This window comes from Gymnoscopelus microlampas, assembly GCF_963454915.1.
Source record: "Gymnoscopelus microlampas genome assembly, chromosome: 5".
In the NCBI taxonomy this organism is placed as follows: domain Eukaryota; kingdom Metazoa; phylum Chordata; class Actinopteri; order Myctophiformes; family Myctophidae; genus Gymnoscopelus; species Gymnoscopelus microlampas.
The window spans coordinates 56534790-56549330 of NC_139942.1; the positions used below are offsets into that span (position 1 = coordinate 56534790).

The following is a 14541-nucleotide window of genomic DNA, read 5'->3' on the forward strand; positions in this document are numbered from 1 at the left end:
ATATATTTAAAGATTTGCACAAAATGTTCAAGATTTAAAAAAATAAAAAAAAGCAGATCCACAAGCTCATAATGCTATGAGCTTGTGGATCTACTATTTTTGAATAGCCAAATTAATCTAAAAATGACACAGATGCGTTTCCGGTCTTAATGGGTTAAATGGGGTTTGATGAGATAAACGCTGGCGTGTGGCTTTTGTTTTGACGCAGGGGTCTTCAACATTTTCAGGCTAAGGACCCCTTATCTGAGAGAGAGATGAAGCAGGGACCCCCTCTATATTGTATACAATTGTGTTTCAGATTGTACTTTTTTTTTTTTTACATGGTCTGCTCTTTTTTCCCTACACCTCTTTGCCAAAAATAGCTGATCTACAAGCTGACAACGCCTCGCAGCGCGAGGCGTTGTGAGCTTGTAGATCAGCTATTTTTGGCTAAAGTTCTCCTCAGAAAAGGCATGCTAGGGTTAATGTGGTTAATAAGTGGTTAATGTAAAAGAAAATATCATATCACACAGAGATTTGGCGGACCCCCTGTAGTAACTCTGAGGACCCCCTAGGGGTCCCGGACCCCCTGTTGAATACCCCTGTTTTAACGGAAGGATTCAGGTAATCATTTGAACACCCTTTATCCACAATGGAGGAGGACGACGGGACACAAAAAAAAACATGGTTCAACTTGTGTAAGACCTGAGACTCGGGGAAACAAGCTTTTTGATTCAGTGTTTGCTTGTTGAAAGTGATTTGGATCAGTAGCCACAGCCCCCCAGCCCCCCCCCCCCCCCCCCCCCCCCCCCCATGCTGAACACATTTGGGGGGCCGGAGAGCTCTGCAAACACTACCAGATCCAAACACTTGTGAATGATGGATAACTGCATGGGAATTAGTATGGCTGCGGATGCACACACAAACACACGCACGCACGCACGCATGCACACGCGCACACGACACACACACACACACACACACACACACACACACACACGTAAATGTGCTCGTTGCATGTGTGTGCAATGCACGCATTCATGTACACACACACACACAAATATAAATGTGCGCGCGCGCGCGCGCGCGCGCGCGCGCGCACGCACGCACGCACGCACGCACGCACGCACGCACACACACACACACACACACACACACACACACACACACACACACACACACACACACACACACACACACACACACACACACACACACACACACACACACACACACACACACACACACACACAGGGAGGCTGTTTTCGGTGTTTGAATTCCATGATGGTCATAAATTACACTTTGATCCTGAATCCTATTTCCCTCTGAGCTGCTGAGGTCACTCAAATGTTTTACTCAAGTGTAAGTATCAATACTGCAATGTAGAAGTACTCTGTTACAAGTAGTAGTCCGGAATTAAAAATGTACTTGAGTAAAAGTACACAAGTATTGGCATCAAAATGTACTTAAAGTACCAAAGGTAAAAGTACTAACATGTTTGAAAACAGCAGATCTACAAGCTCACAACACGTCGCGATGCAACACGTTGTGAGTTTGTAGATGCAACATGTTGTGAGCTTGTAGATCTGCTATTTTCAAATAGCCTGTGTATAAAATAGGGCTAAAGTGGCTAATGTATGTTTTATGATGTAATAATTTATATCTGCAAAGTAACTAGTAATTAAAGTTTTCAAATAATTATAGTGGAGTAAAAGTTGTCCAGGGGGAGGCAGTATAGAGACCATGTCCTCTCGGAGTTTAATTAATACTCAGGATTGTTTGCTGTGAAGCCACAGAGAGAAGAAGTCCAAAATGTATAAAATAATGTTCCAAGAGATGTAGTGGAGTAGGAGTAAAAGTACAGAGAATGGGAAATACTCCAGTAAAATAAAAAATCCTCAAAAGTGTACTTAAGTACAATACTTGAGTAAATGTACTTAGTTTCTTTACACCACCACGTAAAACGCGAAGGAAAATAAAAGCCTGGAGATAGAGGCTAATTAAAACTTAACTAAAAGTTAGACATTTCAGACTAAAATATGACTAAAACTAAATATTATTCAAAAGACTGACTAAAACAATCAATCAACACTTTACTGTCCAAATGAACACTAGGGCTTTATAAATGAATTGTGAAATAAACAAGAGTGTTTAGCGACTTCCTCTGAACGTTATGAAGATAATGGGGATCTATGATGTCATCAGTGTGATGTCATCAGTGTGATGTCACAGCTGAGATTGTCTTGCACTGGGTTTGCTATGGTGATCAATTGACCATTTATGGGAGAACGACAGCCATCGGCCTCACGGATTGGTCAGTCTTTCCATGATGTCACTGACTGCACCCATATAAGTAATCACACACACAATAGACAAATCATTCTTTTACAGAGCGAGACTGAATGAATCCTCTTTAATCCACACTAGCTGCGGGTGTTGTGAATCCTCTTTAAACCACAGTAGCTGCAGGTGTTGTGAAATGTTGCGGTGGACCGTTCGTCTCAACCACGTACCAAACAGAGACTGTCATCATGCTGCCGTTACCGTGGGAGATGAGCTCTACTCCTTTGGACCGGACGACAACACGGAGGGCAAAAGACACAAGGATGGTCAGATGGATTCTAAGATTGCTGTGTTTGTCTTTAACACAGTGACTTTGCTCTGGAGGAAGTTGACCCCGGTGACACCTGGAAGAGGAGAACGTCACCTTAAGGTTCCATCCTGGAACCTCCACCAGACAGCTGTGCTGATAGGAGATTTTATTTACATCTGGGGAGGGTTTAATAATCAGTACAAGAGGAAGTGCTGTAACGTGCTTTATGCATTTGATGTCGACACCCACAGATGGTTCAGACCAAAGGTTTTTGGGACTGTTCCAGAGGAGAGGGACTACCACTCAGCCTGTGTCTTGGGGAAGGTCATGTATATTCATGGAGGAGACACCCGGCCTCTCTCACGCATTAATGACATCTACAAGTTGGACACCAACACAATGGTCTGGTCTTTAATTATCACCAGAGGAACTCCACCACCTGGTTCATCACATCACTCTGCCACCATCATCGGGACAAAGATGTTTGTATCTGGGGGCTGGGGGTATAGTGAGTTAATAAACCGCATCAGAGTGTTTGACACAGAGACCAACCGCTGGTCTGACAAATGGACCGTTTTGCCAGTAGAATGCTGGAATTATTCAGTCTTTACCTACAATGGAGAGCTGTACATATTTGGTGGCCGGACACGCGGCAGAGGTGAATCTACTCCTCTCTACTACAATGATCTGTATAAATTCAGTCCAGAGACCTTCTCCTGGAAAAAGGTTAAGCCCAAGGGGACATGCCCGTGTTCAGGGATGTATAATATATACTGTTGCATGATGGGAGATCGTGTCTTCCTCATTAGAGGTGATCGTGAATCCAATGACCTGTATGTCTTAAACTTCAGTCCTAGTCTTAAGACGTTATGTAAGCTAGCAGTTATTCAGTACGGTGTGGAGCAGTCTGAACTCCCACACAACATCAGGTGGGAACTGGCAGCCATGACTACTAACAGCAGAAGATGATATGATATCCCACAGATAATAAAACCATAATAAAAAGAATAGGTCACATTTTTTTTTCTTCCTTTTTCTCCCCAATTTAGTCGTTATGCCAATTAACTCCTCCCCTCACACATGTCTGTGTCACTGCTGTCGTATCCTACTGACTCACCTGCCAGTGAGGAGCCCCCACCAGGAGGACGTCGTAGAGCTTTAGTCCTACTCCTCCCGCCTAACACCCCAGCCAGTAGGAGTATATAATGACCGATATCACCCTCCTCCTCCCCGCCCAGCTTCCCTCCCCCGAACACGGGCCAATTGTGTTCGTGTAGACGCTCGACAAAGCCGGATGCACTACGGTGGAGTCAAACCCATGGGGTGATGGCTAAAGGTCCCGTCTAACGACTGGAACAATAACATTTCTACCGCGATCCACCATTGCAGAGAGATCGGCCGTCGAAAATGGCTTGTTTTTACCACACAAAATAGATATGGAGATATGGACAGCGATGCACATAACTGGTGCGCAAGTGCGCATGTGTCGTCAAAATGCATGCTGCGCGGCACATCAAACGAAGGGAGGCGCTCTCGCGTACCAACAGCTGGGACCGCTGGGACAGGAATTTACTTCCTGAAGCCACTCTCACACATTGAAAATGTACAAAATGTAAAAGTACAACAATATTGGTATCAAAATGTACTTAAAAGTACCAAAAGTTAAAGTACTAACATGTTTGAAAATAGCCTATGTATAAAATAGGGCTAAAGTGGTTAACATATGTTTTATAATATAATCATTTATATCTGCAAAGTAACTAGTAACTAAAATAATTGCAGTGGAGTAAAAGTACAATATTTGCCTCTGAGATGTAGTGGAGTAGAAGTAAAAGTACAGAGAATGGGAGATACTCCAGTAAAATAAAAATGCCTCAAAAGTGTACTTAAGTACAGTACTTGAGTAAATGTACTTATTTACTTTACACCACTGTCTACCGGGCACGCAGGGAGAGACCTAGCCGGTTGAGTGTTTAAACGGAAGTACCGGAATTTAGCGGAAAGAACCGCCCAAGGAAATGAACGTTGACGCTTTACAAATCTGTTAACATTCTCCGTGAATGAAACGAGTGTTGTGATTGGTCGTACCGTGCAAGATCTAGTCGACTAAAATCTTTATGATAATTGGTCAACTAAAACTTAGGCTGGCCTATAGCGCGTCTGATATCTGGTCTAGAGAGGGCGGGTTCAAAATATCCGGAGAGAGAATCCGTGGGCTCCCATTGGTTCACCGATCTGTGCGCCGGCCCCCGCGCCCCTCCTCCTCCTCCCCCAATGTGCAGCATTGAGAGCCCCTGGCGTCACAACATTTGGAGCGACGCCCACTGCACTCTGGTTGGTTGGGGAAATGAAAGGTTGACTCCCACTTCCTATGCCAGGAACGTCAACAGGCTGGTCCAGGCTCTTATGTTTGAGCAAAACGCGAAGGAAAATAAAAGCCTGGAGATCGAGGCTAACTAAAAATAAACTTAAAGTTAGACATTCCAGGTGACTGAAATATGACTAAAACTAAATATTATTCAAAAGACTAAGACTGAAACAATCAATCAACACTTTACTGTCCAAATGAACACTAGGGCTTTATAAATGAATTGTGAAATAAACAAGACCGTTTAGCGACTTCCTCTGAACGTTAAGAAGATAATGGGGATCTATGATGTCATCAGTGTGATGTCACAGTACTGAGATTGTCTTGCGCTGGGGTTGCTATGGTGATCAATTGACCATACAGATGTGCCACTTCAAAACTTCACACGTTACTGTTCTTTCCTTGAAAGTGCCCTGAAATTGCATTTTTTCCTCCCTGTTCTGCCCTTAAAAATGCACTGTTTTGCCCCTGAAAAGAAGTTGTCACTACACCCCCCCGTTTTTCCCTTCAGCAGACATCCATATACATGAGAACAAAAGAATGTGTGTTGAAGAAGGTGTCAGAGTCATTATAAGGCGAAAGGTGATTTGAAGAGGTCCTTGACCAGTTGCTCAAATTAATTAGCATCATAAAAGCAGTGATCATCAAAACAATTCAGCATTTTAAATGCCCTTCTTTGTCCCTCTTATTGCCCTGGGAATCCCCTGAAAATGTACTGTCTTGGCGATGGCAGGACATTTGAAGTTTTGAAATGGCACATCTGTATATGGGAGAACGACAGCCATGGGCCTCACGGATTGGTCAATCTCTCCATGATGTCATTGACTTCACCCATATAAGTAATCACACACACTATAGACAAATCATTCTTTGACGGAGCGAGACTGAATGAATCCTCTTTAATCCACACTAGCTGCAGGTGTTGTGAATCCTCTTTAAACCACAGTAGCTGCAGGTGTTTTGAAATGTTCCGGTGGACCGTTCGTCTCAACCAAGTACCAAACAGAGACTGTCATCATGCTGCTGTTACCGTGGGAGACGAGCTCTACTCCTTTGGACCGGACGACAACACGGAGGGCAGAAGACACGAAGATGGTTAGATGGATTCTAAGATCGCTGTGTTTGTCTTCAACACAGTGACTTTGCTCTGGAGGAAGTTGACCCCAGTGATACCTGGAAGAGGAGAACGTCACCTTAAGGTTCCATCCTGTAACCGCCACCACACAGCTGTGCTGATAGGAGATTTTATTTACCTCTGGGGAGGGTTTAATCAGTACAAGATGAAGTGCTGTAACGTGCTTTATGCTTTTGATGTCGACAACCACAGTTGGTTAAAGCCCAGGGTCTATGGGACTGTTCCAGACGGGAGGCAGTACCACTCAGCCTGTGTCTTGGGGAAAGTCATGTATATTCATGGAGGAAACACCCAGCCTGTCTCAAGCATTAATGACATCTACAAGTTGGACACCAACACAATGGTCTGGTCTTTAATTATCACCAGAGGAACTCAACCTCCTGCTACAATATGTCACTCTGCCACCATCATCGGGACAAAGATGTTTGTATCTGGGGGCTGGGGGAATAGTGAGTTCTTCTACAGCGTCAGAGTGTTTGACACAGAGACCAACTGCTGGTCTGACACACGGACCGTTTTGCCAATGGCACGCTGGAATCATTCAGCCTTTACCTACAATGGAGAGCTCTACACATGTGGTGGCCGGGCACGCAGCAGAGGTGAACGTAATAGTTACTGCAATGATCTGTATAAATTCAGTCCAGAGACCTTCTCCTGGAAGGAGGTTGAGCCCAAGGGGAAAGGACCGTGTACAGGGATGTATAATATGTGCTGTTGCATGATGGGAGATCGTATCTTCCTCTTTGGAGGTGAGGGTGAATCCAATGACCTGTATGTCTTAGACTTCAGTCCTAGTCTTAAGACGTTATGTAAGCTAGCAGTTATTCAGTACGGTGTGGAGCAGTCTGAACTCCCACACAACATCAGGTGGGAACTGGCAGCCATGACTACTAACAGCAGGGGTGCATTTCGCCTTTCCGACGTTAACGGACCCTATACCTACCCCTAACCCTAACCCTAACCGCACGCGGAAGCCACTAGTTGGAGTGGCGAGATGTCGGAATGGAAGGAGCGCATCCCCAACAGCAGGAGATGATATGATATCCCACAGAAAATAAAACCAAAACAAAAAGAATAGGTCACGTTTTTTTTCTTCCTTTTTTCTCCCCAATTTAGTCGTTATGCCAATTAACTCCTCCCCTCACACATGTCTGTGTTGTCACTGCTGTCGTATCCTACTGACTCACCTGCCAGTGAGGAGCCCCCACCAGGAGGACGTAGAGCTTTCGTCCTACTCCTCCCGCCTAACACCACAGCCTGTAGGAGTATATAATGACCGATATCACCCTCCTCCTCCCCGCCCGGCTTCCCTCCCCCCGAACACGGGCCAATTGTGTTCGTGTAGACGCTCGACGAAGCCGGATGCACTACGGTGGATTCAAACCCACGGTGCGATGGCCAAAGGTCCCGTCTAACGACTGGAACAATAACATTTCTTCCGCCATTGCAGAGAGATCGCCCGTTGAAAATGGCTTGTTTTGACCACAAAAAAATTATGTAGATATGGACAGGACGAGAAGGGGGGTCCCGCATCATGCAGACTGCACAGGCAAGTTATCCATGTATCCCTCTTTTATCCATCCTGCGAGATGTGCCGCGGCAAAATGTATTTATTTATTTATTTATTTATTTGGTGCGCACCAAGTAACATATCCAGGTGCTCCCCTGAGAACTAGACCAAAAAAAGGTGTGTGCACCCCTGGATATGGACCTTCTTCTCAAGATCCCATCATTGGGGCGGATGCACATCAGGGTTTTTTTTAGGATGACATCACATCCGTCCATTTTTTAAAAGTTGTATGACATTCATTTTCATTTTTTTTTTTTTTTTTTATGTTTTTTGGGGGGTTTTATGACCTCAATTACACCCAAAAAACCTGAACTTTGAACATTCAGTGGATTTTCTGTGGTCTGGGGTTTTCTGAATAATTAGGCTGAAAAGGGGGCGGAGCAGAGGCGATGATTGACAGGCAAAATCCCTCAACAGCGACACCCGCAGGCAAAGATTTATTTTTTCATTGCAGTTGAAAAGGCTTTAGAAATGTGAGAGAAAAACACCTGCCATGGATCAATGGAGTGGATTTTTTTGTTAAAACTTTCTATACACATTTGAAGGACCATGACAAAGACTTTTAATGTGTGGTAAAACTGAACGTCATGAAACCTGGGGTCCCAGGATCATCCCTTAAGTTGTGTTAGAGCGCCCTCTTGTGGAATTCTCAACACAAAAAAAGAACTCGCACTTGACGGGTGCATTTGTAAAAACGAGGATCTACGTTTTTGGCACCCAATGTGTTAAATCGTCATTCGCAACTATTTGCATGACAATTACTCGTCAACAGTGGTGGAAAAAAGTACTCAAATTCTCTACTTAAGTAAAAGTACCAATACTGCAATATAAAAAATACTCTGTTACGAGTAAAAGTCCAGAATTCAAAATTTACCTGAGTAAAAGTACAAAAGTATTGGCATCAAAATGTACTTAAAGTACCAAAAGTAAAAGTACTAAATATTTGAAAATAGCAGATCTACAAGCTCACAACACGTCGCGATGCGACGCGTTGTGAGCTTGTCGATCGGCTATTTTAAAATAGCCTAGGTATAAAATAGGGTTGAAGTGGTTAATGTGCGTTTCATTATACCATCATTTATATCTGAAAAGTAACTAGTAACTAAAGTTTTCAAATAAATGTAGTGGAGTAAAAGTACAACATTTGCCTCTGAGATGTGGTGGAGTAGAAGTAAAAGTATTGGAAATCGGAAACACTCAAGGAAAGTACAAATACCTCAACATTGTACTTAAGTAAATGTACTTAGTTACTTTCCACCACTGCTCGTCAACTTTAAATACCTGTCGGTGAACGTCGTCAGCTGGGTCTGCGGGGGCGTGGCCGCGGCCGCCACGTCCATCCGCTTATCCGTCTCGTCGGCGGCGCCGATGAAGGGGGGCCGGCGGTGGACGCGGTACGCCAGGGGCCGGCAGCCGGAGCACAGGGGGCTGCGGGGGCCCGACGACAGCATGGCGGCGTCCAGCTCCATCTTCTCGTCGAACGTGCACAGCCTGAGCTGCGCCACGGCGGCGCCGTGCGTGTCCAGACGCAGCGTGAGCGGCGTGTCACAGAACACGTGCTGCGGGCCCAGGTCCATGCTCTCGCCGTGCTCTGTGATAAGCTCCACGTTGGCGACGGCCGGGTTGTCTGAGATGTTAAAGAGGCAAACAAAGCATTAGACCAGTGGTTCTCAAACTTTTTCATGCCAGGGACCCCCAAATTGACACTTATTAGCCTGCGGACCCCCATTTCAAAAGATAAGCCAGGGACCCCCCCATAAGAGAAGATTTTTTACGGCTCTAGCAGTGATTCTCAACCATTTTAATTTCAAGGACCCCCCAGTTTGACATGCATGAGGGCTACGGACCCCCATTTAATGGCATTTATATCTCTGGGACCTCAATTCATATTGTAAAATCAATGTTAATTTAACTCTGAGAGTGTACAAATGGAACCAAATGGACCCGTTAGGGTCCATTTGGTTCCATTTGTACACTCTCAGAGTTACAGACCCATAAGGGTCCATTTGGTTCCTATCCATCATTTAGCTGGGGACCCCCTGGAACCCCCTCAAGTACCCCTGGGGGTCCCCGGACCCCACTTTGAGAACCAATGCATTAGACAACATAGACAGTGGTGGGAAAAAGTACTCACGCTTTTTACTTAAAGGACGACTTCACCGCTTTTCAACCTATCTTCATATAATAGGTCCTCACTAATACTCACGATACAATGGTACAATTTTTTTCTACTTGGTCTGTGTCTCATAGGAGGGCTGTGGACAGTCCAGAAACCCGTCTACCAGTGACATCATCGTTAGGCATGATTTTTTTTCTCCAACAAGATTTCACGTTTTTTATTTCGATTTTTATTAACACGAGAACAATGGCTTCTTTTATTGCAATGCAACTTTCCAGGAATACAAAGCCTGCAGTTTCTATTAGCTTGGATTCCCCATTGATGATGTCACTGGTAGACGGGACTCTGAACTGCGTGGCGACACGTCGTGAGCTTATAGATCGGCTATTATCAAATAGCCTATGTATAAAATACAATAGGGCTGAAGTGGTTAATGTATGTTTTATAATATAATAATGTAAATTTGCAAAGTAACCAGTAACTACATTTTTCTAATAATTGTAGTGGAGTAAAGTACAATATTTGCCTCTGAGATGTAGTGGAGTAGAAGTAAAAGTACTGAAAACTGGAAATACTCCAGTAAAGTAAAAGAAAATACCTAAACATTTTGCTTAAGTGCAGTACTTGAGTAAATGTACTTAGTTACTTTCCACCACTGGAAATGATCCCTCTCTAAATGCAGCAAACAGAGATCATGTTGTTTTGTTAACAATTACTGTATTGACACGCTAAAGCAAGTTTTGGACAAGGTTTTGGATTAACAACAAAATAAATCAGCTTTGACAAAAAAAATAAATGTGTAAAATGATCTGTGTCAAAATAAATGTGTCTCTAAAGTGGTTTCAGGCTGCATGTGATGCTAATGCGCTAGTTACATGTTTACAGAGGACCAATGGATAGGCCACATGTCTGTTGTCCATTAATAACTCATTTTTGTGCGGTACACTGCTTAACCCATTGAGACCGGGAACGCATCCGTCTCATTCTTTTTTTTGATGTCTTTGGCTATTCAAAAAAAGCAGATCTACAAGCTCATAGAGCTTTTTGTTTGAAAAATCTAGATTTTTTTTTGCAAATCTTTGAATATATATATATTTTTTTTTAAAGCGAACATTTGTAACTCAAATCTTTGCTTCTGGGGGATTCAATAAATGTCGTCTAAATCCTAAATGTTGCTATAATATCAGTGATTCTCAAACTTTCTCCATGCCAAGGACCACCAAAATTATATGTATTTGGCCGCGGACCCCCATGTCAAAAATATGTTGTTCCAGGGACCCCCCAGAAGCAAAGATTTGAGTTAAAAATGTTCGCTTTAAAAAACATATATATTCAAAGATTTGCACACATTTTCCACGATATTTAAAAAAAAAATAGCAGATGTACAAGCTCAGAGCGCGGCACTCAGTGCCGCGCTCTGAGCTTGTATATCTGCTATTTTTTTTTTTAATTGCCAAAGATAAATCTTAAAATGACACGGATGCGTTCCCGGTCTTAATGGGTTAAAATCCTCCTTCTAGAGACAGGGAGAAGTGGAAGATATTTCTCCAGAAATCTGCCAATCCCCTAATAGACAGATGGAGATAATTCAATAGTGCGGTACACACACATACTCACGCTGAGTAGAGAATATTAAAAACACTTCCTATAATAAATTGGCCTTTCCTTTTTTTACAAAAGACTTCAAGGCCTCAGAGAAAGTTCCATTCATTTTTATCCTCCCATTATCTATAATCTGTCTGTCTGTCTGTCTGTCTGTCTGTCTGTCTGTCTGTCTGTCTGACTGAGTGTTTGTGTGTGAATACTGGATTATTTACAACTTTCAATACTTTTACTTCTACTCCACTACATCTCAGAGGCAAATATTGTACTTTTACTCCATTACAATGATTTAAAAACTTTAGTAACTAGATTTTGATTATTATTACAAAACATACATTAATCACTTCACTCCAGCCATTTGAAAATAGCAGATCTACAAGCTGCACAATGTGTCGCAATGTGACGCATTGTGAGCTTGTAGATCTGCTATTTTCTGCTATTTTCAAAAGATTTTTATATTTTTTTTACATTTGAAAACTTGCAAAGCGGGACATTCTGCATAATGAGTACTTATTATTTCTGGTACTTTAAGTACATTTTGACACCAATTATTTTGTACTTTTACTCAAGTAAAACTTTGAATTCCGGACTTTTTACTTGTAACATATACACGTACATGTCCACATTGCAGTATTGATACTTTTACTTGAGTAAAACATGTGAGTACTTCTTCCACCTCCTCCTCCGTGTGTTTACCTGTGGATATGTACGTGACCCAGAGGGTGAGCGTGTGGGGGACCACAGGGTGCAGGAAGGTCAGCGTGAGGGTGCATCCCTCGGGGTCGGGGCAGGGTGACGTGACGTTGGTGTCGTACAGGCTGAGCTCAGGACTCCAGGCCTGGAGGCTGGGCTCACACGGCTGCTCCACGTCAGGGGGGCCTGAGCACGACACACACACACACACACACACACACACACACACACACACACACACACACACACACACACACACACACACACACACACACACACACACACACACACACACACACACACACACTGTGAGAAGAGGCAGGGGCGTGCACAGACATTTTGAGGGGCAGGTGCTCAAGTAAATTATACTTTTTTTTGTTTACTTGGTCTGCTCTTTTTTTCCCTCTACACCTATACCTCTTTGCCAAAAATAGCAGATCTACAAGCCCACAACGCCTCGCAGCGCGAGGCGTTGTGGGCTTGTAGATCTGCTATTTTTGGCTAAAGTTCTCCTCAGAAAAGGGATGCTAGGTTTCGAGTGGTTATGGTAAAAAGAAAAATCACATCACATAAAGATTTGGCGGACCCCCTGTAGTAACTCTGAGGAACCCCTAGGGGTCCCGGACCCCCTGTTGAAGACCCCTGCTGTAAACTGTAAAAAAACACGTTTTTTTTCAAAAGGGCACTTCTGGTCAAGAGGGCAAAGGGCAGGTGCTCTAGCACCACCTAGAGTCTATCTGTGCACGTCCCTGAGAAGAGGAACACATAGGCATGTATGCAGGGGTGGAAAGTAACTAAGTATATTTACTCAAGTACTGTAGCCTACTTAAGTAAAACCTTTTTGGATTTTTGCTTTACTGGGGTATTTCCGATTTTCAGTATTTTTACTTCTACTCCACATACATCTCAGAGGCACATATACGTTTTACTCCACTACAATTATTTGAAAACTTTACTTACTAGTTACTTTGTAGATTTTGATTATTATTACAAAACATACATTAACCACTTCAGCCCTATATATATATATACATTTCGGCCATTTAAAAATAGCAGATCTACAAGCTCACAATGTGTCGCGATGCGACACATTGTGAGCTTGTAGATCTGCTATTTTCAAAAGATTTGTATACATTTGAAAACTTGTGAAATGGGACATTCTTCATAATGAGTACTTTCTGATTTTGGTACTTTAAGTACATTTTGAAATACCAATACTTTTGTACTTTCACTGAAGTACATTTCCACCACTGTATGTACATGTGTATGTGCATGAATGCATATGTGTGTGTGTGTGTGTGTGTGTGTGTGTGTGTGTGTGTGTGTGTGTGTGTGTGTGTGTGTGTGTGTGTGTGTGCGTGTGTGCGTGCGTGCGTGCGTGCGTGCGTGCGTGCGTGCGTGCGTGCGTGCGTGCGTGCGTGCGTGCGTGCGTGCGTGCGTGCGTGCGTGATACAGTTTGTGTAGGCCTGTATGGGCGTGTCTATGTGAGGCCAGGCTCGCTTTAATCTGTGTATCAGATGGTGGCAAACGACTCCTCGAGGATTCAGAGATCTGACTCGCTCATCCTTCCTGCTTTCTCTCTCTCTCTCTCTCTCTCTCTCTCTCTCTCTCTCTCTCTCTCTCTCTCTCTCTCTCTCTCTCTCTCTCTCTCTCTCTCTCATATCGATTGTCCTTCCCCACACCATGCTGGTTCACAGATTGATGCCTGTTTACTGTTAATTAAAGTGTTTAATTTTTACTGGTGCTAGATTCTGTGAGAATGTGTTGCTGAGATATTAAAGTATTTTTTTCTCCTGATGTGTCTCTGAAAAGAAAAACATTTTAGTGTCAAAATGTTGTGAATATCCAGGGGGCCCGTTTTGTCAACGGGGGGGGGGGGGAGCGTTTCACCGTTTCAGCCCAGCCCTGCGCATGAACTCTGCAGCCGCACTGAGGCCCCTGCTTCCCAGCATCCCAGCCCAAACATTAACATAACTAATAATTTGGCCGCGCGACCCGGAAATGACAGTAATAATCCTAAACGGGAGCGTTTTAGGATTATTACTGGCCCACTGGCCCAGCGGCCCACCGGGTATTTGCCCGTTACGCCAAATTGGCCAGTCCGCCCCTGAGAGGAAGAGGAGAGAGGAGGAGGCAGCGTAGAGGAAGAGCTGCACGGCGGCGTCTACGTCCATTGAGGCCGCTCCAGACATCTATGACACTCCAGATGGTTCATGTCAATCGTTTAAGCGAAGGAAATTTGGTTAACGCAGAAAACAGAGAGAGGCTTCATATTCCTTTGCATTTATAGGTTATTATTGCATTTTCCCAGCATCTCTCTAACATGCCTTGGGGTGACGTCCCTCCTCTCTCTTGCTTCGCTCTCAAAAAAAGAAATGTCATTTTTCACTAATGCCATTTTAGTATTTATTTATTCGTGTGGCTAACCCCATGTTAACCAACACGACCAACACCAGTGCTTTTCAAAGTGGAGGAGTCCAAG

The 14541-nt window shown here is 43.7% G+C and overlaps 1 protein-coding gene across 1 annotated transcript in view; it reads right to left on the bottom strand.

The window, feature by feature from the left end:
* Positions 1-14541, bottom strand: part of pappa2 (pappalysin 2) — a gene marked incomplete at both ends in the record, with an annotated part of 195099 nt that overhangs the window by 114811 nt on the left and 65747 nt on the right. Inside the window, 2 exons of the mRNA XM_084057019.1 lie at positions 8927-9272; positions 12063-12245. Coding sequence (XP_083913145.1) covers positions 8927-9272; positions 12063-12245 — 529 coding nt within the window. The remainder of the gene's footprint in view (positions 1-8926; positions 9273-12062; positions 12246-14541) is intronic.